The 25,683-nt window shown below is 42.9% G+C and overlaps 1 protein-coding gene across 1 annotated transcript in view; it reads right to left on the bottom strand.

Annotated features, from left to right (window-relative positions):
- Positions 1-366: 366 nt before the first annotated feature.
- The window catches only part of wnt7bb (wingless-type MMTV integration site family, member 7Bb), a 32,482-nt gene continuing 7,165 nt past the window's right edge, over positions 367-25,683 (bottom strand). Inside the window, exons 3-4 of the mRNA XM_084364736.1 lie at positions 7,036-7,307; positions 367-1,972 (exon numbers count right to left, since the gene is read on the bottom strand). Of these exons, the coding sequence (XP_084220862.1) occupies positions 1,493-1,972; positions 7,036-7,307 (752 nt within the window). The 3' untranslated portion in view covers positions 367-1,492. The remainder of the gene's footprint in view (positions 1,973-7,035; positions 7,308-25,683) is intronic.

Raw genomic sequence — 25,683 nt, 5'->3', positions numbered from 1 at the left:
TCATGGCCAAAGCTCCATAAACTTGTTATAAACTCCAGTTTATAACAAATTTGTTATAAACACACAAGTGTGAGTCATGAGACACGAATTAGCTTTGTGTTCAGTAAAAGAAATGATACTTTAAAATATTATTTCATGTTTGTTAGCACTTGAGGCTAAATAATAATAATAATCCCCTCTATATGTCTTGTTACCTCTGCTATTATATGCATGTGGGTGTCGAATCTAAAGGCGGATTGGCATGTTCAACTCCAACTGATATTTTAGCAATGAACTGCCAAACTGAGTCAAATGGGAGTTTATTTAGTTCTCATGAGTGGTATCTGAATAGAAAATATCAGTGCAGCACTCGACAACACATCCAGCAATGTATCAGTTTCATGTTTAATGAATTGAGGAAGGATCTCTGCAGTTAAATGATTTTTCTTGCTACTGTCTATTAACTGAACTTGCAAAAACATCCAAATAGATATTACTGCTCGGAGGTAAAGGACTGCAAACAAACTATGCTACAGTAAAATAGAACCAAGGTGTTTGAATGTGAAACACACTGTCATGATGTTTTTTTGTTGTCAACACACCAGTAGCAATGAAACCTTTTTTTTTTTCCTTTTTTAGAAAAGATTAGGTGTTTTAGGGGGTTGGGGGGTCATTTTCTAATAGACACACATCTTCAGTCAGAGTTTCTAAAAAGTATTTTTCTTTACACTTAGTACAAAAAAAAGACATCTCTACCCGTTAGTGCTTCGTTTTAAGATACTATAACATAAATAAACAATTTATTTTCAGTGTTCAGAACAGACAGTTCCAGTGTGACTGGAAAACTAACATACTCCACCATATTCCAGTTGGCAGCAGAGGGTTTAACAGAGTTCTCCACTCAGATTTTGGCGCACCCCAACGCACCGTACTTACAAAATGTTCTTCATTTCTACAAACCTCCAAAATAAGCCCCAGCCAATTTGGCGAGGTCATTCATGTCAAGATTCACTTTTGCTCCCCTTTAGTGAAAATACGACAAAACCCTTAAAAGTTTTCAACCAAAGACTTGACAAATCTCTCCCAGTCACAACCTCATCAGCTGCGGTCATTTTGTTCTCCCACGTTACTGTGTTTCCTCTCCATGCACGAGTCTCTTGTGAATTTAACAATTACAAATCCCAGAGTGCAAAGCACAGTTCCCAACGAGGGCCTCATTCATTACCTGTAGTCCCAACTTCACTGTGGATACATCAGTACATGAGCACGATCTCTATGTGACAGTAAAGTTCTGGGGTATTACCTACTGATATTTAGCATTTACTTTCTGAAAAGAAATTAGATAGATTCTGCTGTGCAAAACGATGCCATGAAGAGCTGATAGTGTAAATTCCATTCTTTTATTTCAAAATCTTTCACTGGTCCATGTCACACTTTTATCTCGCTCGCTCGAGTCTTCCTCATTCGGCTAGTCCTTGGCGCCTCACTTCCTGGCACTGAGTTCCTCACGTCCTTATTTGCAGGTAAACACCTCCGTCCTCTCACTGCATGTGTTGCACTTGACGAAGCAGCACCATTGGAACTTACAATTGCACTGCCAAACTTTGGTGTACTGGTGTGTATTGTAGCCACGCCCGCAGCACATGAGGTCGCAGCCGTCTGTATGTGGCGAGGTGCGGTTGCACAGGCGTCCCTGGGTGCCCACGCTCCCCGTGGCTGCGTCCTCCTCGCAGTAGTTGGGTGACCTCTCGATGTAGACGAGGTCCGTCTCCATGGGCTTGCGGTAGCCCTGAGTCTGCTTCACCTTGAGGTGGGTGGGCTGTCGGAGTCGGCTAGCCCGGACTACCTCCACGTGCACGGCTTCGTTGTACTTGTCCTTGAGTACGTAGCCAATCTCGCGGAACTTGGGAAGCGTAGTCCAACAGGTCTTGGTGGTGCAGGAGCCTGAGACGCCGTGGCACTTGCACTCCAGCTTCATCCTTTCTTCTAGTACCTGGAGAGCAACAGAGAAAACAAAACAGTTGTAGAGCTGCACCAAATATAACATTAAATATAGACATTAACCCCCAAATTAATAAAAGGACCAAGGACCATTCTCGTCTTTCTTGAAGCAAATCCACCTAAATTATGAATGCTTTGAATGAAAGATTAGGAGAAACCCAATGGGGATCAATAAAGTATTTGTGATTCTGAGAAAAAAAAGGTATTTTTCTAATTTTGGCATTAATGATGATTATGTATCAAACATCTCATTGTGTTAATATCTTGTTAAAGTACCGATCCTTACGATAACATCATATATCAATATCAGGGTATTTTGCCAAAATATCATGACTTATGAGTGCTTCTGAGGAGATTTTAAAATGTTGTCCAGCCCCAGGAGAAATGTGTTTTTAACTCACTCGATATAACTATATTGGTATACAGGAACTGTGTATATTTTAATAAATTGTGCAGTCCTAGTAGAAACTTTGATGACAAAGTGGCCTTTGCTTATGTGCATTAGTAAGCAAGTAATTGTGCGGTTGTATTATATTGTAAAACTAGTGCATTTATGCCACAGGTACTTCACTGTCTTTGGTACAGAGTGATAGATCTGTGTGTAGTAGACAAATCCAAGCATATCTGAATTTTCTATCATAGACGACATGTAGCTGCCTGTCCTGAAGGGGAGAAAATTGCACTTACTGGTAATATTCCATCCTGTAATTTTGTCTACCTTCCCGAAACCACATCAATGACGGAGAAAAGAAAACATGGATCTCATACAGCCATCAGTCATTTTGGACAATTTGCCTCAAGATTATTGTGTCGTTAAATGTGTTGCTCATGCAGAGCAAAACAAAGACAAACTCAATTGTTTACAGCTGTACAAGAGACTTGAGGCTTATTTGACTGCTTGAATAATATTGTGATCAGGAGAAGAAAGCTATGTTGCCACATGCTTGAAAGTGGATCACAGTTATAGATTCTGATGCTTTTAGTCAAAGAGTCATTTTAAATGCAATAATGTAGCATTCTTTAGATTATGCCTGTTCTCAGACTTGGACTCGATTTCTCTTTGAGGTTATCTCCAACATATGGTACACAGGGCAGAATGTCTTCTCTCTGCTGCCTAATCCTGGGGCATATGGGAAATATTGTGCGCTGTCGTCAGTATTTAAGTGTCAATCCTTTACCCCGTGGGACTAAGAAACTAAACAACCTTAAAATAAAAACTGTACCTTCTTCATTTTCAGCTCAAATGTTCTCAAAGGCAAAGGAACAGAGGGAAGAGGGGGTGGGGTTTGAATGGGTCGTATTAACACATCCGTAATAGTCTTGACATGACTCCTTTAACCAAATTAGGAACCCTCGACTTGCTTGAGCGAAGCATGTGTCATTGTTGTATAAGATGTAAGTTTGGTTGGCAGGGCATTTTTCCAGTGCAGCTTTTTCCTGGCACCTCGCCTCGCCAGCGGCACAAGTCATCTTTTCTATCAAACACTTACGAAATGTACACAAGACTTGTTCAGTATCTCTGTCTGTCTTGTCCGTAGGACCCATGTGGTCACAGTATCCCGATTTGAGGACATTTGATTGAAAAAACATGAGCTCCCCCGACTTCAGCTATCAGTCCCGCCTCGGATGTTGATTCAGAGCGAGGATTTCCAAAAATGTATAGCACCAAAACCACAAGGAATGCCTGGCATAAGGAGTCTGACAGATGCATGGAAACATTTACTTAAACTGTGTCCGTCAAAGCCTCCGATCTGTTACTAATTAGTCCAATATGACCAGATTCCCATCTAAAGATCACTTGTCAAACACATAGCCCCGGCGCAAGATGAAAGAGATCTGTTGAGTCACTGGGTGTTCTTTTACATTCGGTTTGGTCCCGGAATCTATTGTAATTATATAGTTTTCTGTTTCAATGATGCTTTTTATCAGTCATTACAAAAAAACAAAACATCAGCTGGATCCCATTGGAGGAACCACTTCCTCCCTCACCAGAATCAGGGTTGTTTTTATCAGCTATGAATATATCGGCATTGTGACTTTCTCTCATATGATGCAAGACTGAGCGATCTGCAGTGGACTATGAACACAAACAAGATCTGGACAACACACTTTGTTTTTTCCCAACAAATCAAGCTCAGCAGAACAGGGGAGATCTTCAGCAGTCCCGAGGGTGGGGATAATCCACATGAAACTGTTTTGTGATGGCCAAGTACACAAGAAAACCAATGTACCGTAGCAATTTAGTTTCAAGGATAAGTTTGTAACAAGAATGGAACTCAGTAGAGTGCATACCTACCAACAGTCCCCTTTATCCGCATGAAATTGTACTCACTCATTGATACTAGCCATCTGAATATGCCTGCTTTTTTCCATCAAGATCCACTCAATATTCCCTGAGAAATTTGCAAAAATCTAGACCTATCTCAAAATTGTTAAAGAAAGGGAGAGCATATCCATCCAAAACTGCATCAAAAATAAATGGGGTCTATTCTGAGAGACCCATTTTTGTAATCCTGCTGACAAACCAACCAACCAACAAACAAACAGACTCGAGCGAAACCCCTTGGGGTTTATGGGGAGTAAGGTAAAAAATATCCAGAAACTAGTCCGACTGTGGGTATAAACCATGAATCTGTTAAGGAAAATCTGGATAGATTGTTGGAGGTGGAGCCCCATTCATTCCAATGAATGTTGCTCAGTGGTACATGAAGCTAAAAAGATTGACTTCCTAAGTATAAAATTACCAAGCCCATAGAGCATGCATACTACAGACCTCCGCTGGATGGATAAGTCATTACAGTCATAGGTGATGCTCAAAAATCCTTATTCACTGTTTTCTAGCCGCTTCTTTCACAATGTAAGCCTAAAGTAAAAATATGTTAGCAGCAAGCATCGCAAAATGTTGCAATTGCAAGGTTTGGCCACAATGCTAAGCCCAGCGCTATATCTGGGGGTTTGCTATTAACCTGACAATATGAGTCAGCATTCTCCTCCCTTTCTGCTATCTGCATGTTAGCATTTTCAAAATTGCCATCTCTACAGCAAACAAGCTCCGAGCTGGCAACCTACACGCTGATAATGGCACCCTAACCGTAACCTGGTTGCTAACCGTATGAACGCAAACAAACTAGAAGCTGTTACCTTTTCTTTTGCGGGGCCATTTTAATGCCTCACTACATACAAATGTTCCAGCAAATAAAATTCCCCCGAAACACTTCGAGGGGCACTACCGCTGCATCCTGGGCTTTGCACAGCCCATGACAACTGTGACTGGTTCAAAAAAATACAAACAAGCCAGACAGTTTTTTTCCATATAGTAGAATAATAATGGGTGCAGCCAGACATTTCTCCAGCACCATGCCAGCGCTGTGGTCTGGCTATGCGAGAGTATCCATAAACTAACACTATTGCATGGATAAATCACATTTATGGACTATAAGAGAGACTGAAGTTTTTTTCACCCAAGTTGTTTGGAACAATGTGATTTTAACCCATCTCGAACGGTACTTGGATTTCACACGAATTTATTGATATCCGATAGCCCCCCACCCAAGACGCATGAAGTGATTAAGGGTAAACAGGGTCGAACAAACTGAGTTTATACCCTGTTAAGGCTCGGACCTCTATATCCTTAACAAAATCCAACTGTAAGAAACATTCCAGCTTCCTACTGTCTTAGCAAAGAGGAAATCTGACTTTTGCACATCCGTCTACAATCCCATTTTCCAATCCCCAGAGTGAGAACAGCAACAGTGCCAACCCCAACCCTGACAGTTCAACATGCCAGCACCCTGGCATGCAGCACAGACCCTATCAGTCTGCTGTGTTAACACCGGCATTGTCGTCCTGCTTTCACACCCTGAATAGACGCAGTCAAATGGCAGTGACATGTTTTGGTATTGTGCAGAGAACTGCAATAATATCCTGTTCCTGACTTTACACTTCATAATTCCATGAAAGGAACTGGAAAGAGGGGATGGCAGTCCTCCATCTGGCAAGGCACTGGCCAGGCCTCATTTTCCCAGTGGACACAATAAGCCCAAGTTATTAATTAGATGCATTTGTCAACATAACATCATCTCTTCTCTTTTATTTACCCCTCACACTCTCTCTCTTTTTCTTTGCTTCATGACTGTTCTGGGATGACTAATAGCAAACAAACATGCCCATAATGAAGTTTGCCAACACACTCTCTCAGAAATAAGAGACGCCCTCTTAGAATGGAAAGATATATCAATAATTGGCTGAAGCAAAACGAGCTGCTGAAAAGCAAACTGGGTGATCAATCAATCAGCAACTTGGTCAATCACAGTGCTCTGTCACATGACTGTGTGTCTGTGAGCTCTTTATCTGGGACTGTTTGCTATTCTGCAAGGGAACACATTAGCACACGCATTGTGTCTTTGGAGTAAGATGATTATATGTAACTTCTTTTCATTTAAAGGATAATTCCACTTTAGTGCAGCTTGGGTCTGATTTCCGCCATTTCCATCGCTTTTGTTAACATTGTAATTGCAGCGATCTGGGAGCACGGCAACATCGTTACAACAAAGTGGAGGCGAGAAACATGAGCAGTAAAACAATCTGCCAAGTTGTAAACAAACTTTTACAGTTTTAACAGTTTAGCCAGATTATCTAAACAAGTACATTTGGAGATGAAAACAAAAGCACCCAAAACGTTGGTAACAGTCCCTCATTGCACAGGAAAAATCTACTGCAAATATGATCGGTCACATTTAAACAAGAAAGCCAGTCTTTGAACTAATGCGGATATTTATAGCGAACAGCTTGGGTTTCCAAATGAGTTTGGCTTGGAGAGCGCCATGTTATAATTACTGATATCCAAACTACACAAATTTGAGTTGTAATAAATCAGAATTATCCTTTCAATCAGGTCATTATCTCTTAAACGCTGGAATGAGACGCTTAATTTTATAACATCCTCTGTTCATTCAAACAAACTTGATTCAGAGTGGTTTTACTGTCGCTCTCTTTTCATCACTCCTGGAAAAACACTTGCGGCAGAGTATCTGAGATTACGAAACACCTCTTTACCTTTCTCCCTGCCTCGTTGTTATGTAAGTTCATCAGGCGCCGTGGGGTCTTTTTAATCTCGCGGGCATCCACGAAGCGGCGAGAGAACTCGATTCCGTACTTGATGTCGGCCGAGCAGCCTCCCCACTTCCAGCCTTCCTCCTGATTGTAATACCCCTGCTTCTCCCGGTCGCAGCCGCACTGGCTCAGGTTGCCCTGGCTGCACGCCGCTGTGATGGCGTGGGCCACCCCTGCCGCTGTGATGGCGTAGGTGAATGCCGCTTCCCGACTGCCTGAAAGAGAGAAGAGAGATCTTTGTTAAGAAATACCGGGAATGAGATGATTTTATGTCACGCTGGAGAAGATGGACCCAAATGCACAAGATGGTGAGCAGGAATATCAATAAATGAAGTTTATTCAGGATCAACGGCGGGAACAGGCAAACACGGCAGGATCAGGGAAACACAACGGGAACAGGCAAACACGACAGGATCAGGGAAACACAACAGGATAGACATGAAGAAAAGAAAAGAAAAAACAATGGAGAGTGAGTGGAAAAAACAGGCTTAAATACACAGGGAGTGATTACCACTTGAGACACAAGTGCACGCAGAAAAAAGCGGGAATACAAATAGAGGAAGTGGAAAGTGGAAACATGACAGGACATAAACTACAAAATAAAACAGGAAATAACTAAACCAAAAACTCAAACCAAACAACTGCCACTCTGACGCTGTTTTGTTACTTATACTAAGCAAACACAAAACCCTGCATAAAGCACATGTTCAGCACCCATCACAACCATTAAAGACCCATATTAACATTTGTCAGATGCAAATGACAGATTGGACAAGAGTTACGCATCCCACCTTTGTTTTATGAATCTTAAACCCAAGTATATTTTATACATCAGCTCAAAACAGCTTCCTTAGTTGCTTTATTAAAATTGTAAAAATGCAGCTTCTTATTTGGGCTGATCCCGACCACTGTCACCTTCACCACAGCAAACTTTCAACACGCCGCTCCAGTTACATAATGAGACTCAGCAGAGATTTTGACCTTGATATCCAGAGCAGAAATTCCAAGTCTGCTACATCGTCTTGATAAGCTACCAATTTTTTCCTTCCCTCTCCTAAACGGCTTCCCTCCTGCACCTTGGTAGAAATGTGGTCACATTTCCGACCGCAAAGTCCTTGGGCCCAGCCTGTGAGAGAGCAATGCTGGAATTCCAGTGTGGGGAGAGCTGGTCTAGGTGCTGTCCAAAGTGCTGAATTCCTCTACAGGAGCACCTTGTACTGCTGCCCACACTGCAAACAGCTGGGGTCTGCAGGTCTCACTGCCTCGCTCGCACTGCTCGCTGACAACAGAGGAGACACTGTGGGGAGCGAGAGCCAGACGGTACCCAGACGGCACAAGATGAGATCAGCGGTTAAACCTAAAAAGGAGGTATTTTTACCTGTGTTGCGTGTTACACTTAAAGTGAAACTCTCGCCAAAAAGCAACCGAGGCTTTATTTATGATTGGGTATGAGTCAAACCTTCACGTACAAGCACACTCATGACCAAAGAGGCACTTTTAAGATTTACCGTAGTTTCGTTTTGGGGCAAGCTCATTTTGAACGGGAGTACATAGGGCATACCACGACGGCATCAAAATGTCTATTTTTAGACCACTAAGAAGGCTCCACACATCATGAAACTTTACTGGTAGCATCACCAGGGTCTCTACTCATGACACGAGCAGTAAGAACATTGTTTGTGTACACAAAGTGTGTGAAAAAGACGGTTTTGAACTACTTACGCTTAGCTACTGGGACTCCGGCGCGCCGCCGCCATTCCAGGCAAAAAGTGTGGATCTCCGAGTGCGGCCATCATGACGGAGAGTAACGGTGGGACGCTCCTCGGGCTTATTTCCAGATGAATTCGCGGATAATTCGTTGTTCTGTCGTTAGTCAAAAGCAACACTGACGTCCATGTCGACAAGGGAGCCACATATTACAAACAGTACGGCATCAACAGCCGGTGATGTCACGTAACCTCTCGCGTGGTTGTTGTTGCCGGAAGCGTGTGTTGCTTTTGACTAACGACAGAACAACGAATTATCCACGAATTCATCTGGAAATAAGCCCGAGGAGCGTCCCACTGTTACTCTCCGTCATGATGGCACTTTTTGCCTGGAATGGCGGCGGCGCGTAAACAGGGAAGAGCACGTTTCCTCGGTCAGTTTTACACTGACCGAGGAAAATAGCACACAGATGCTTCTTCTTGCAACAAATCCTGGATACCTGCAACTTCTCCTCTGATGAAAGCAATGAGGACAGCGAGGAAGAACGTGTGACAAGGGAATTGTTTCACCTCTGTCAACTTTTCTTTAATAAATGATTAATCGGTTGTCGAAATTCATCAAATATCACTTCTGTGAAATATCAATAATAGATTTAGGATGAAGAGGGAGCCAAAGGACTATGGTACACATTTAGCCAAAAGGTTGATGATAACAGCCATGCCATACCATTCCTTCCTCCTTTCTAAATATCTCAGAGTCCTCTATTTCTCTCCTAATGGCCACAGAGGGCTGGCTTAAAAGGCCTCCTCTGGTCTAAAACAGACTGTGGGCTATTAAAACCCCGGCCTCCCTTCAACTGGCAGTAATTTGGAAGGGACCGAGCAGCAGAAACAAGGCTAACCGCAGAGCACAGAGGAATGTTTTGTAAGTCTTTTGATGTATGTTGTGTAATATACTCAGTCGCAATTATTGGAATCTCTCTAGGTGAAATGCATTTTTTCTGAACTTCAGTGAGCCAAAAGCTCCTTGATGATTTATCATGTCTTGAATGGCTTTCAGAGGAAACAGCCAAGAACCTTGTCAGATGAGCTTGGCAGCGGACTTCACTGTGATGTGTGTGAAGATGTGAACAGCGACTGGAGTATTCTGGACATCGTGACTTGATGTCACTTCACACTGCAGACAGTTTGGGTGTGAGGAGCACAGAGCATTTTAAATCCTGTGTGGTCAGAAATTCCTCAGAAATGGATTCATCAGTGACAAGAACTGCAATTTTTTTTGATGAATTAGGAGTTATTATTGGATATTAACCAGCTATAATTGCAGAGCACCGTATTGGACTACATTTGGCCTTGAAAAGTGACAGATGTACATGTTTTCAAAGGAATGGATTTAAAACAAAACGTCCTGTGCAAAAATGGGAACTAGAACAGTTTTGATCTGGTGACAAACCAAATGAAGTGAATGTGAACTCTGTAAACATTCAATAACTACAATAAATAAACTGTCAGATATTGCAGACATGCCTACAGTTCTGCCACCAAAAACAGAAATAATATCCTAAAATGAGCCAGTGGAGGAAATGTTTACATCTGCAGCAGCAGCAAGTACAACAATAAAGTGGAAATTATTTGGAAACAAAACACATACAGTACGGCCTGTGTTATTTTCCCTGACCAAATAAACTTTTAACAATTTTTAAAGATACTAGACGTAAAATCTTTTGCTTATTTTACCTTATTTAACGGGCCCATTCATTGCGGTTAGATAGAAGCAAGGCTGCTAGCGTGAGCTGGAATGTAGCAGAGGCATGGCTGCTGTGCATAAAGCAGAATAGCAAAATGTACTTACATGTTGGGGTTTGTATTTGTCTATTGGCTGATTTTATGGAGCTTTTTCAGCATTTAAAAAATGATTTGCATTAAGTGCTTCTAAATAAACCGCTCACATGCAGTCATTTGCAGCTGTTTTTATTTCATTTCCTCTTCCTTCTTCAGAGGCACTTTGCACCTCTAATTCTAGTCCCAAGGGAATTTTCTTCTGAACTCTCAGAGACGTTTTCACCCAAAGCCACTGTTAATTTCCTATCTTGGCACTGGCGCTGCAGCCCTAATACCACGGCCACAGGTTTGCCCGGTGGGGACTGACTCACAACCACTTGCTTCTTTGGTTAGCAGCAGAGCTGTGCCCCACCAGCTTGTGGTAACACTCTGCTGCCCCCACCTCACACACGTGCACGGACGCAGGCGCACAACTAGTGTGTGTGCATTCACACGCAAACGTATGCACGCAGTGTGACCGGCCACATAATAAAAATACACAACACACTCGCACTGCCCTCAACCCTCACACACATACACTGTTAAAAACACATTTGCACATAAACGCACAAACAGAGCGTCACTGTAATGTTTAAAACAGGATAAAGGCAGTTTCCAGAGAAAGGGTGGTTCCCTCAGCCATAGATGCATGCCCATTTCTGGGCCCATTGAGTTGTGCTGCTCATGGGGAAAATGATGATGATGGGCTTGTACTGGTTGTCACCCCCTGGTGGGTCTGGCACAGCCAAGGCTCTGCCTGGCCATAATGAAAGCCAATTACACAAGCCATGGAACTGTGGCGATCAAGACCCTCTCTTTTCTTTGTGCAATGGACCAAAGAAGACGTCGGAAATCAGATTTCTAGCACTTAAAATATGTTGCTGCTGGGTATAAGTATCTCTCTTGCCCATTCAATGCAATTAAGTAATATAATGTGTGACAGATATTTTAAATCAAAAACATAAAAATGAAGATTTTTTATTCACTCCATACTCCACTCCATAAAACGAATGAATGAATAGATAATACATTTAGTTGCCCTGAAGTGACAGTAATCAAAAACTCAAAGGTTCTGAGTGCACTGAGCGAATCAAATATCCTAATATAACCAAAACCCGGAAAATTCATATTTTAACAACAATGCTCCGTTGTTCTTTGTTGGATGTTTGTGTGTGCAACATCATTTTACTCCCTCCGGGAGCTTTGCTGAACAGCCGTGCGGTCGATGAAATGCGGAGGAGAAAAAGCACCCATAACAGCAGCCGAAAGCCCTACAGAGGCTGGCCCCAGAGTCCTGACAGTCCTCCAGGAGGAACCACCCTGGGATAGCCTCGCTCGCTGCCAGTGGAAAATTGGAGTGACCAGAAAAACCTCAATGAACTTGGAAACATCCAGGAGAGAAGAATGGGGGAATATTAAACCAGATGTCTAATGGAGTTTAGTGGCAAGTGTCTGCTACACTATCCAAGAAAGTAGGGAGGAAGAAGATCAGCTTTGCTTCACTCAGAACAGGTACAAGAGTTCATAAAATATCCTGCCATCTCCGTGTATCAGGGGCTAAAACCAGAGATGTAGCAAAGCTACTGACTCAGTACGCCTTGGCCTTCACATTAACTGACCACATAACTTTGGACACCAGCCCCTGCTGCAATGCCCGTCGTGTCTTTTGACCATCTGCCGAAAAGCGGGACACAAAAAGAAATCTCTGGATGTAGTGGCTCGCCGCTAAGACAGCAATCTGTGTTTAGAGCCGGAGGCAGGCACACCGCTAGACAAATTTCACATGACACAGCACAGGAGATTTACAACCAAGGACACTATACAGGCAGCGCTGTTGTAGTATAGGCAAGCCGATGTAGTAGTAACACTGCCACTGACCCAAACAGGCCTCGCTTCTTTCACCGCTCACAGGCCATGGTTAGGCCATGTTGCTGACAGGGGAGAAAAGGGAAGAGATACACTGAAGGAACATGGAGAAGGGGGTGTGTGGAGGCCAGTGCTCTGTCCCAAAAAGTCAGTTGTGTTGAGTGCCTGTCACATTATGAGATAAAGGGTTGAAATATAAAGTGAAGGAATCTGTTTTGTAGCTGGTGAGACACCAAACGGGCAACAAAAACATACTTTCTGAGTGGTACGCTGCATTTCTGGGTAACTTTTATGACTAAACTTACCTGCACAGAGTAGCTACTGTACATGCTGCGATTTTGTTTGAGTCAATTTCCTTGTTTGTGTCAGCATATCCAGCCACAGACCTTCAAATTCAGACAATCAAGGTTGCACACAATAAGGTCTTCAGCCTACGTGTGCTCCGATTTAATTACTGTAAAGGTGAGGAGGACTGGATATCGTAAGAGGACGGGAGAGGAAATTCAGAAGGGCTGGAAAGAGGTAGTTTAGGCTGGAATACTAGTAGGGGTCTTGTCAAGCTAGAGGAAAAAACACACACATGCACACACACACACACACACACACACACACAGACCGGCAGAACCCAGCAGTGCAGTTGAATGGCCTCTCTCCACACAAGACGAGCCTGTTGGTGGAGCAGTGAAGGGGAAAGCTTTTTAAAGGCCCCCTCATCCCGGACATGCACTCACACCCCGGGGACAGAGGAGGATTGGATTGCATAAGAAATTACATCTCAACAACACGACGACACACCGGAGTTCTGGAGCTTCATATCCATTAGGCGCAAGGACGTCCTGTCACGGACAAATGGCACTACAGTGAACAAAGGGGAAAGTGTCACCTGCTGGTGGGCAGGAGTGTTTACACTTGTGGTGATGCTGGCTGACAGTGTGTTGTAAACAGGGCAGGAAACTTGTTTTCATGTAGAGGACGTGTCACCTGTCGCTTCAGTTACAAGCAGACTCTATTTTTAAGGAGGAAAGGGAGATAACCACAGCAGTTTTTCTGGGGTTGCATGTATGATTCGCTGACTTTAAATCCCGTTGAAGATTCTTCTTTGTTTTCCCTCTGCTCGCTCTGCCTAACTGCACTTCAACTCTCCAAATAAGTGTCCTCAAGCCAAGCCAAGAAAGTCCCTACTCTTCATTTAAAAAAGCAAAACTCTATACAGCAAGATAAAGTCGAAACGTACCACCAAAAACGTTTGCAAAACAGTGAATAAGAAAGAAATCTGATATACTTTGAGGATTTTTTAAACCACTGGTTAGTTCATGCACACTCTATAAAAAAAGTTATTTTTCCACCCCGTACATATATAATACAGTTATGACACCCAAAACACTGAAAACAAGCTCTAACCAACTCCGAGACGGCGCTGGAACTGTGACTCCAGGGCCCCATGAAGGGGAAGAAAGTTGGAGGAAAACCCCTTGCTTTGTATACCAATCACTGAACTGACTAATGCGCTCTCTACTACTGTTTTCCGTTCCGCTTTATGTACCGTTGCTATGAACATATGCTCCCAGCAAATTATAGACAAAGTTGTGGTCCGTGAGGTTTGCAGCTTGAGGAATTAGCACAGCCGTGTTCCTGTACAATAAAATAATATTGTTTTACCAGAACTAGGCTCCACATTCTCAGTGTACTCACATCATGGAGCCGGGGAAGTGACACGCTTTGGCACAGACGCTCGCTGTAGGGTCTCGATGTTTGATTCATATAATAAGGAGGGCTTTGAGAAGTAAAGCTAAAACAATTATGAGGGTATTTAACGGTGCCGGTATTAAATGCTGAGAATCTAAGTAAGCTGCCTCCCAGGCATAGAAAATTGGGCTGGCAGAAAGCATCTCAAAAGCATCCTTTTTCTTCCCTGATCTCCCTGAGGTGGAGATAAAGCTTTTTGACTGAATACCGAGACTTGCTAAAACAGGCACAAATCCTTCTTCCCACCCTTTCATCCTAATAATGAGACCGAATCAGGACCTCACCTGCTCAGATCTGGAAATGTAGGCCTGTCTATGTGCTGTACATGGTAATCACCAAGTTCATTTGAGGACATTGTTGAGGATTTTCCTCAATTTCGATCCCATTTGACTTTGTTTCATCTTCAATGGAAACATATTTACCGAGATATATATCAATCCCTCATCATATCGTTGAAGATATCATTATCGTCATCACTATAATCAGTGAGTCAAATATGCCACTGATGACATGTTTCCTTTCTCATTACAAAAGAAACCTCCAGACCTAACATTTCCATATTCGTTGACATTCATTGAAACCCTCAAATAAAGCCCCAGGTCTCTCAACATCCTCTTCCTCCTGCCGATGTCTCTCTGCCTCAAACCCACTAACTCTCCCTCTCTCTGCGCTCTTACCTAAGTGGGCCAGTAGCAGTGTGATTGTTGGCACATGTAAATGTCCAGTGGCGGCCCTGCGTGTAGAGAATACAGTGATCGGCCTGGGATTGTGTGGAACAAAGCGCGCTGTGAGATTACAGTTGATCCTCTCGCATCCTGTTTCCTCCTGCGTCTAGCGGCACTGGCAGACACAGACAGACGCAGATCCCACCGATAACACATCACCGCGGGGTTGGGCGGGGCGAATGACACACACACATACACACAGGGGCCCGAGGGCCAGGGCCCAGAACGACCCCGGGCCACGTCAGCAGACAGACGGTGGGTGGGCAGCAGGGAGAGAGAGTGAGTGAGAGAGGGGTGAGGGAAAGGAGAGGGACCCTAGCTCCCGACACACCCACACAGTCTGAGACAGAGACAGAGCTGATGAATGAACAAGCAAAGGGGCCTGGCGATGATAGCGCTGTTCGGTCCGCGTAGGACGAGAGGCCCCACCCTTCGTCCAGACGCATGTTGTGGGCAGGGGAAGTGAGGCAAAACATTGGGAGAAAAAGAGTAAGAGATGACCTTTACTGAGCCGTGATGACCACAGCCCACACACTGTAGAACAACAAAACATCAGACTCTCCTATCAGATAAAGTTAGGGGAAAGATCCTACACACTCGGACACACACACACGCTGTATTTACGAGCGCTCTGTTCTCTCTGAACTCACGTAGAAGAGGGCAGGGAGGAGTACGGCTACCCACATGATAATGGGCTGAAAAATAGGCCTTTTATCCACCACCGTTCCACCATAACACAATGCACGCATCGCTTGCACACCGTTATCTGCATCGAGTTCTTGGCAGCCCGGGAGTGAATCTGCCAACCAACAGTCTCCAGGAGGAATGTTGGCGAAATAGGTTTCTGCAAAACCACACATAAGTTCAAACTTTACATTTCTTTATGTTGCAACTTTACGTTTCTTTCGGTTAAATTTAAAAAGAAATTCTCATTAAAATGGTGTGCTTATGTTCTGGTTAGGTTTAGGCACAAAAACCACTTGGTTAGGGTTCGGAAAACGTCATTTTTTGGCAAAAAATATATGTTTTGTTGAAACGAAGACTCCAACCGTGGCAGCCTTGTTGCCTGTTACCCCACCACCCACCCACACTTTTTGTACAAATGAAAATATCCTTCATAGCCTATGACACGTGCAAATTAGGACACATCTGTGGTTTGCTGCAACATTAACTGTTAACATGTTATCCTGGCGACTGGGCTGGATCTACAGTTTCGCTGGTAGCTCAGCACTACCATGCATCACAGATGTTTTGTATTTATTTTTATGCAATATCAGACGTGATAGAGCATCCTTGTATGATTACGGCAAATATTTTCTATCTATGTGGGATAACTGATTACATATCTGTGCTGATAACCACAATTTCCCTGCGGGGTGTACAACCAACAAGAAACTAATCCCACAAAGGGAAAAACCTCGGCGGCAGTGAGATGATTGATGGTGTTTTGGGAGAGTTCACCAATGTCAAAGTATCCAATTGTGTGCTCTTGAAAAACCCCCCAGCTCTGAGGAATGACTTTCTGACTGTCTTTATTAAGCTAGTCCTGGTTATTAAACTGACAAGGCTCATACGTCAAACAAGGTAACGCTGTAGTTTCTGCGAGCGAGAATGAAACAGTGAAGCTTCACTCCATAACAATGGTAGCCTTTCATTTATGAGATGTAAATACATCTGTTTTAATTATTTCTGGGTTGACAACGTAGGTGGCTAAAGTCCACACAGTACAACTGACGTATTCACTTTCAAGCAAAGTATGTTTATCCTGTGGTTGATATTTAACTTGAACGTCTGTTTTTTGAGACGGCATCACCCCATGATTTAAAAGGAGTTCAGCTGGTGCTCGAAAATGAATATTTCAACTTGCATTTCCTTCCACTTTGTCAAAATGAAGAAACAAAACATGAATGGAACCACACGGTCATGTGAATAGATTTCCTTGTCCGTTCATTATTAGACTTAGGTTGGACTGTGATGTTGTACTCGCATACTGCAGGGATATGATTTCACCACAAATGACCATCAACTGATTCCGAGAAGGGGAAGGAGCTCCGCCAATGCATTTATAATCTGCAAGTATTTTGTTGTCCTTGAACCGGGAGCCTGTAGCGCAGCGTGTGAGAGGAGAAATGCTAGATATGTGGGAAGAAAAGCAAATGAACGGCTATTTTAAGCCCCCAACAAATAATAAAATGTGAGGATAATAATCATTAACTACAATTGCTGCTGTAATAATATTAAATTCCACCTGATTCAGTGTATTAAATCATTCTGACTCATTCCTGCCTGCGAATACTATTGTATGTGTGGTTTCAACAGATCCAGCCTTATAAAAAGGGTATGAAATGTGAAACACGAAGTCAAAATCCAATAACTTCCATCAGCCACGTCCTCTTTGCACTTATCCTCCTCCACTGTTTGAACTGAAGATACAAAAACCAACCTCAGCACTGAGTTATGTCTGTTTGTAGTGACCTTTCCCCTCCTGTGAGAGGGAGCACTGCTTGAAGGAGTTCTGCATCTCCAACTCCCCGATCAAGTACCTGCCTGTCTGGGAGTTCTTTCCACACAAGTGGTTTTCAATGAACCTGCTGACTTCAACATCCTCTATCTGACTAGACGCTGATTTGGCCCCTGCAGCCCTGCAGTCCGGGCAGGTGGATTGCCCCACTGCCTTCACCACACTCTGCACCGCCAAAAGGAAATGGTTGAACGAGGGATGTAGGGACTGGCTAGGAGGTGATTCTATAAATATGATGGGAAAATACAGACAGAAACACATCCTCTAACCTCCCCTGCACATTTCACACAGACCATTCTCATTCCTAGGCTATGAAATTCAGAGGAATTGTCACATCCTTTGCCATCTCATACAGATGCGCAAGGCACCCTTACAATTAACTCCAATGGAAACCCATCCATGGCAATTAGATGCCAAGAGGAGGAAATTGTTGTGTATTAATGCAGTAGCCGAACAAGACTTATTGGTCCAATCTGCTATGAGGGTTAAAGACAGGACTTTCACCCAGGAGACTGCAGTTTGTGGACTAAATGTCACTTACCATGTACGCCACTTAAGTCATGTACAGAACGTTTTAATCCAAACCAGGATCTTCTCCTCTGCCTAGCTAAGAAGTTTTTGTGTGACTGTACTAAACCATTTCACAATGTTAACCACATGTTAGAGAGGCTTTCTCAGATGTCCAGGGGTACCATCTGTCAGCGATGCCAAGAGGCATAACAACATGCGGCCCAGTCACCAGGATAATATGTTGGCCGTTAATGTTTCTGCAAACTACAGATATGTGTCATCACATTCACATTCACATTCATGTTTATAACCTGACTTTCATGTCCTGAGGTGAAGGGGAGGGTGGTGGAGTTTGAGGCGAGAGACATGCCAAGACAGTGACCGCAGTTCAAGACTGCGTTTCAGCATTTCAAAGTGTGAAACCAGGGGATATTTCTGAGGAGGCCATGGGGAAATTTCAAGGCATGCTTGTGGCTACAAAACCGGATGTTTTTAACGAGATCTCGGGACATGTCCGGCCGTGTTTTCAGCGTGTTTTGGGGTTTTTTGCAGGTATTTTGAGCCAAAACATGCTGTTTTCCTAACCCTCACCAAGGGGGTTTTGTGTCTAAACCTAACCAGAGCATTACATTGTCAAAACATGAAATTGAAAATTAAACCTAAGGAAACTTGCCGCATGAAGAAGTGTTTCAACATATCCGTGGTTTGCAGAAACTTACATTGCCAACATTTATCCTGGTGATTGCGTTGCAAAACGTTAGTCTATATTGACCTGGGATTTGTTTGACCATACATTGGTTCTTTGTAACTACTCAGACAGACATTTCTTATCCACTTTCCCAGTTTCTAGTCATGAAGTACAGCTTGTTGCAACAACTCAGTGCCCACCTGAGGTAACTGAGAGAGAGAGAGAGAGGTATGATGTAGGTCACAGAACGGGCTTTTCCTTTGCATCCTTTCTGAAGCCTTTTTGTGTCAAAGCAACTACAATGCTTTCCTGCAATTCTACCTGAGCACATTGATCTGGGCCTTTAAACACAAGTTATGTTCTAGACATGTTTTTTTGTTGCACTGCTAAAACAAACACACAGCCGTAAACTCTCTGCAGCTAAAGGTTCACCTGCTCGAGTGCATCTATTCTTGTGCAATAAGCCAGAGGCCGCATGATTGAACTTTTGTCATATTTCACCGCCGGCACAACAAGAAACCTCTTTCAGATGAAAAGCATGAATCAGGACGGTGACAAACTGGCTGGAAAGTCAAACAGAGAGTAACCAGAGCAGGCCGTTTCACGACAAGGGGGCCAGTGTTGGCCTTTGATGCTGAGTGTAGCCGTTGAAAGGTGTCCATTTTCAAGCTCTAATCGCCGACATCAAGTGCATTGCAATTTGAAGAGAGCGGTAAGGTGTTCATGAGCGGGTCTTTTAAGTGAAGGGCATCTCTATTACAGGTGATTAACCAAAGAAATGTCTGATGGTACACAAGATGAGGCGTTTTCAATCAAAACATATCATCAAAGAAAGAAAAGGTATCAATGTCCAGGGGAACAGAGGAAAGTGTGTTTACACGATACTCTATGTGTGTTAAAGTTGAGGCATGGGGCAAAGATCACTCGCTGGGTCTAAAGCATGGCAACATATTATGAGAGATGTGTAACAGAAACCACATGGGGCTTTCGATGCACTTCATGCGTGGGTGAACACACTTAAATATGCATAATAAAACAGCATCAACAAATCGCAGCCCTGGGATCAGTCTTGACAGAAGTATTTAAAACAGAGTGATTCATCCAGAGACCAGGCCAAGTATTATGATTGGAGGATTGACCACGTTTGCCATTCTTATCCTGAAACCCCCCTCCGTTCCGCCTGACCCGCTGATGGATTTGCCTCTAATTTTATTATTACTTCTTAATAGACTGCAACCAACCACTCAATAACACCCATTTCTGTTAGCGAGGGATAATTCATTCCACATTTTTACAGACTGAAGGTACCAACTCATGCCAACACCAGAGCAGGGCACGAGGGGAGGACTGCTAAATCTGCTTCTGCGGAGGAAACAGAGACGCGCTCAAATTGCCCGTTTCAGATCTCACTGGGAGTTTATGGTGTTGTTCTCCAATTTGTCAGTGAGAGCATAATGAGGGAGCCAGCGCTCTTTGCAAAACAGAGAAACTGTTGAGGGACAGAGCTGCAACAAGAATGGGGATGCTTTCATTTTTCCATCAATCCATCTAACCTCAAGTCTCGTGTTCCGCGGGAGTGTCAGGCAGCAGGGAAGGTGCCAGCCGAAGCCATCGCCTGAACTGAATACACTTTTCTGTTGACAGTAGTAGAGCGACGTAAATATCAAATGACCAGCCTTTGAAGCTGAATTATCTCTCCCAAATGAAGATATCTCAGGCTCTGTAATGCTCAATAACTCGACTATTAATGTGCGTTCTCTTGGAAAGCGAATGTAATACCATGGAGCAGCTCCAGAACAGAGAGACTGCCTCCAAGAGCAGGCAGCACAGAGAGAATGCATTAGACTTGCGGTCGGCTGATCTTTAGTTCTTGAAAAAATGCCGACATCTCCTCCCTCCAGTCCAAAACTAAGACTGGATCACAGAGCGGGGGGAAAGGTTTAGTGTTCATAATTTGGGGGATTTGAATGAAAAACTTAAATAGGAGCAGAACGGGAATAGCTTTTCCCCTGCACTTGATTATGATGATGTGGGAATTTGCAGATTCGGAGAAGGGATCGGAACATTTTGTTGAAGGGGTGTATTCCATGATTTCATATGCCATGCTAAAGAATCCCATAATACATACAGACATGGTCAGAAAACATGGTTACATCTTCAGCCGTGAGCAACGAACACTGGAAAGTCTTGCAGCTGCGCATGTTGCGTGCGTGCTGGTGGCAGTTTGACATTAAGGTGTTGAGCGAAAACGCTAAATCGGCCACTTTTCCACAGCGTCTAACTGGCAGAGGAGCTCTGCAGTAGCTGTGGTGTCTGTGGTCTCCCACGATGACCGAGTGGGACACTGCTAAACTGAACGAGCACTGTCAGATCCCACCTACAGCAGTGGAGAGCCTGATCCCACAGCAGCCAGTCACACCCCTGTAACCAGCAGTATATTGTGTCTTAAAGTTTAGAGAGAAGCAACACTTTTAAACTTTGACAATGAAAAGAAATAACTATATACGGAAAGAAAAGGGCATATAATGGTAAAAAATAGGGAAACTGAATGAGTGGAACTCTCTAAAAACACTTTAAAGGTCAATATAGCCATTATTCAAGGAAGTTCATATAAAATTTGTATGGTACTGCAGAATGAGCTCATTCAACCCTATAAATGACCAGTAGCCACCCAATACCTCATCCACAAAAAGCTCAGTTAAGTTCGAACCTGTCTTCTCAAAACTAAAAACCCGTTTCCGAGAGTGAGAGATCAGTGCAGCTGCAGAGAAACTCATCTGATTTAAAACTAATGTCACAGTATGTAACCATTGTTACGCTTCACACAGGATTCATCCTCCTTGGGACAAAACTTAATGGGAGACATACTGTATGATGCTCATTTTCAGGTTCATAGTTTTATTTTGGGGGTTTCTACAAGAAAAGTTTACATGTATGTATATTTGGCTTTTAGTGCAACATATCTACCATATACACACGTCTCTTTTTAAGTGCTGATCCCAGACTGAACATGAACATGTCATCCGGCAGTCAGAAACTGTAATAAAATATCTTCTGGACGTGCCAGTGTCAGCAATGTTAAACGGCAGTTACATTAAGAAAAAACAATAAAGCACTGATTTCATAGTTTGGACAATAATAAGTTGTGAGAAAGTTTTCTATTGAACTTAACTGCTGGGACGTGTTGGCAAGTCAATATGACTACCGACCAACGTGAGCAGTCACTCGTTTCAAGTCCTAAATTTAACCAGATTGTCTAAACCACTTATTTTATAAGTGAAAAGTCATAAACTGGTTTCCTCTGTAAATGTCCTGCTGTATTACCATGGTTGTGCACACATGCACGTTGACAGTACAGATGATTATAATAAACTATTCCTGTGCTTTCACTTGTTGCTCTTCCAATAAAGTGGATTAAATCATGAATGTAATCACAATACAGTGATTTGCTCCACTCATACTGTACATAAAATGTTCTAATCTAATCTATCATAATCCCCAAAACATCAGAAATTAAGACCTTTGTCTTAAAATGATCACATCAGCATCACTAGTCAAGCACTTTGTGGATACTTTTGGATTTCTGAGCCTGTGTGGTGTCCCTCTGAATATATTTTAAATACATTTTTCACTACTTTAAATGTGCAATATGCAATATGCAAAAATCACATGCTCGATTACTTAAGAATAATTATACATAAATATGCTGGCGTCTTAAATAGGTGACGATTCAAATAGCTGGCTAATATGGTAAACCGGTGTATTTTGAGAGAAGCAGTTTTACAAACAGACCATATACCCGCCCCTACGGAGCACTCAAAAAAGTGCAAAGGAACGCACCCAAGGCGGCATCCGTCATTTGATTGGTCCATACTCTAGCTGTCCCCTATTGGCTGGTGAAACACAATATTTTGAGCGCAAGGAGGGACAGCCTTGAGTCTGAGCAGACTCCTCAACCTGAGAGGAGGTGCTAGTTCTGAGTGCGTGCACATTAGTTTTGAGCGCGCAGACTTTAGATCTGAGCGAGCGCAGGACATATTTGAATGCGAGCGAAATTTTTGAGTGCAAGCAGAAGAAATGTGAGCACGAGCATGTGATTTTTGAGTTCAAGCACACATTTTGAAAGAAAGCAGCAGACATCCAAGTGCGAGCAGAAAATATGAGTGCGAGGAGAATAAATCTGAGCGCGAGAAGGAGCTATGTCACTGAAAAGGAATGAATCATGCTCTCAAACTGAAAATCTACGCTCTTGAATAAAGATAGGATAATTCTTCCATAAACAGCACATCTCACAACTCACTCATTAGGTACATTATATACCTGTGCAAGCTGAAATGAGGATCAAATTGTCGCGTTTCATGCGTTCAGAAAGAGGTAACTGCCACCGACGAGAAGATTTCTCAATCCAGTTCAGTGCAATCTAACCTCATGTTTTTGTTCCACTAATGTTCCAGTCAGTGAGTGGCTTTATTGTTCATCGGAACGTTTGGCTTTCATTTCACCACAGTTTATCAATAACACATTTATTACACAATAATATTTGTGTGTCAGTGGCTCCGTGTATAAAGCTACTGATGCTTTCAACACTACCGATTTTCTTTTTCTTCCGTATTTTGAACAAGAGTTACCTTCTAAAACCATGAACCTACATACCCATCACAGAACCACTGAACGAGCCTCTGTTTGGACCGTTACCCGGCCCGATAGATAAAGACTTGTAATGCTCTTTACGCCTTAGTGTAGCCATGGCTTCCAAATAATATGCCATCACTGTCATTGTCATTGTCACCATTCAGATTATGCACACATGGGTTGGAGAGTGTTTGTAGTCTTACACTGACTCACATGAATCTGTGCATTTGAGCTCAGATTGGTGCCTGCCAACAAGGGGTTTTACTTGTGAAGACTGAAGAGCCATATTACATTGGGTTTAGAGGGTCGGGTGCTGGTACTGTCATTTTTTATACTGTTCTCACACTGTTAAATCTGTAGGACAACAGGATAGGACTCCTCATCATCCTTCGACAGAAAAGAATTACCACTGTCAACTTCAATATCATTACAAAGTAAAAATAAATGAATCCAATGATCCAATGACATAACTGAATCAATGAATCCAATGATTTAAATATGCCAAGAGAGCATTGGATATGTGGTGATTATTATGGAGAAGAAAAATAAAAATAAATAAAAAAAGCAAACCCAAATCAAAGCCGTCATGGGAACCTTGAGTAAAATCAAGTTCTACGCTGGTCTAAGAAAAGACGTCATCATTGGAATACTTTGTTGAGAAGGCCACCAAGTCCCATCATTATTGGACAATCATGGCAGCCCAGTAGTCATCGCTTTCTGACCAGAACTGGACACCAACAGTGATGTGCTCAGTGCGGGCGCATGAAGGATTTATTTGTGCAGATCCACTATGGAAACCAAACAAGAAGAGCAAAGGAGTGCAGGAAATTTCGATGACGCCATTAAGAGACGTAGACGTAGCATTGCCGACGGGTAGAATGGCCACAGCTTGATCGAGCAGGAACATGTGACTTTCCCTGTGCATCAAATACATCAAATACTAGACTGTGCGAATCCAAATTGCTAAACGTAGATTTTTATACTGGAAAGCACTCTGGGTAATCAGTAAAATGTGTAAAAACACAAACATCTGACAACAAAAATAGAAAGATGCTTCTGTTGAGCAAGTGCCTAATATCAGTCTCAAACCTCTACGCCCTTCAGAATGGCATCAAAGAACAGACAGAAAGGAGGAGGAAAGGGGATGCCGAGTGTTGAGGAAAACAACATGAGCTCCATTACAAAAGAAAGCACATTCACAACAAAGAAAAAATGCTTTTGGAGAGGGAGCTGGAGCTAATTCAGCTACTCCTTAGGAGGAGTGATTGTTAACAGAGCCACTGGATTAAATGCGCAGCCCAACCGCAACGTAATGGCAACAAAGCATCTTCTAAATGAAAGGAAATACATAAAAGTCTCTGTAAAACAAAAGCAATGCAAAAGAGGTTTGCGGAATGCCAAGTCTCCCAAACAACAGCATCGTAAATGTAAATGTTTGTCTGCTTAACGTCATTTTCTGCATGTATGTGCACACTCCCATGAGCCAGCCAGGCATGGACACAACCAATTTTGCCCGATTAACAACAGATGTGTCCATCTATTTTGGTTCTACAAGCGTTCTCTGCAATAACACCATTAGTTGTCTCCTCATTTGCGATATCATTTTTCAACCATACGTTTTCCCCATTAGGGCTCCAGTGACGTTCGGTAGCTTTTCCATAACTTTGGCATAGCCAGCCACGGGCGGCATGCTGCAAACCAACAGGCTCATTGCAGAACCTACATCAACAGAAACCAGAGCGCGCTGGAGAAATACAACATTGTCAATTGAAAAGAGGACAACTAAGATGTGCTGGAATCAGAAGTATATGAGGTCCTCTTGAGCAATGCCAACGCAAATGGTTATACAATAGAGAGTCAAAGAGACTGTGTGTTACTGGTTTGAGTTTTGACTGTGTGATGTGTGCAGCTTGGGTTTGGCTTGTGAAGAGCCATATTTCATGGAGCTCAGAGGGTCGGGGGCTGGTACCACATTTTTGATACTCTTCTCGTACTGTTTCTTAAAACTGAAACAATAGGATGGCTCGAAACTCGCGTTACGTAACTTCTCATCCCTCTTCAACAGGAAAGTCACTGGTATTATCACTGTCAACTTCAAGATTATTACCAAATGACAATGAGCGTTCACTGGCAGCTAAAAGAGCATCCAACATACACACAACATCCAAGTTATAATCCTTTTTGTGTAGTGTGTTTCCAACCACTGTGAACACACACACACACACACACACACACACACACACACTTAATGATTTATCACTGATAACATTCATACTCTCAAGCAGTGACCTAATCCCTTACACAACACTCCAAACCTTAACCTCATGAACCTTGATGTTCATTTTAAAATACTTTAAGTTGCTTCAACGTTACAAA

This window comes from Pagrus pagrus (assembly GCF_965226575.1).
Source record: "Pagrus pagrus genome assembly, chromosome: 10".
Taxonomy (NCBI): Eukaryota; Metazoa; Chordata; class Actinopteri; order Spariformes; family Sparidae; genus Pagrus; species Pagrus pagrus.
This window is presented reverse-complemented; position numbering and strand designations above follow the sequence as displayed.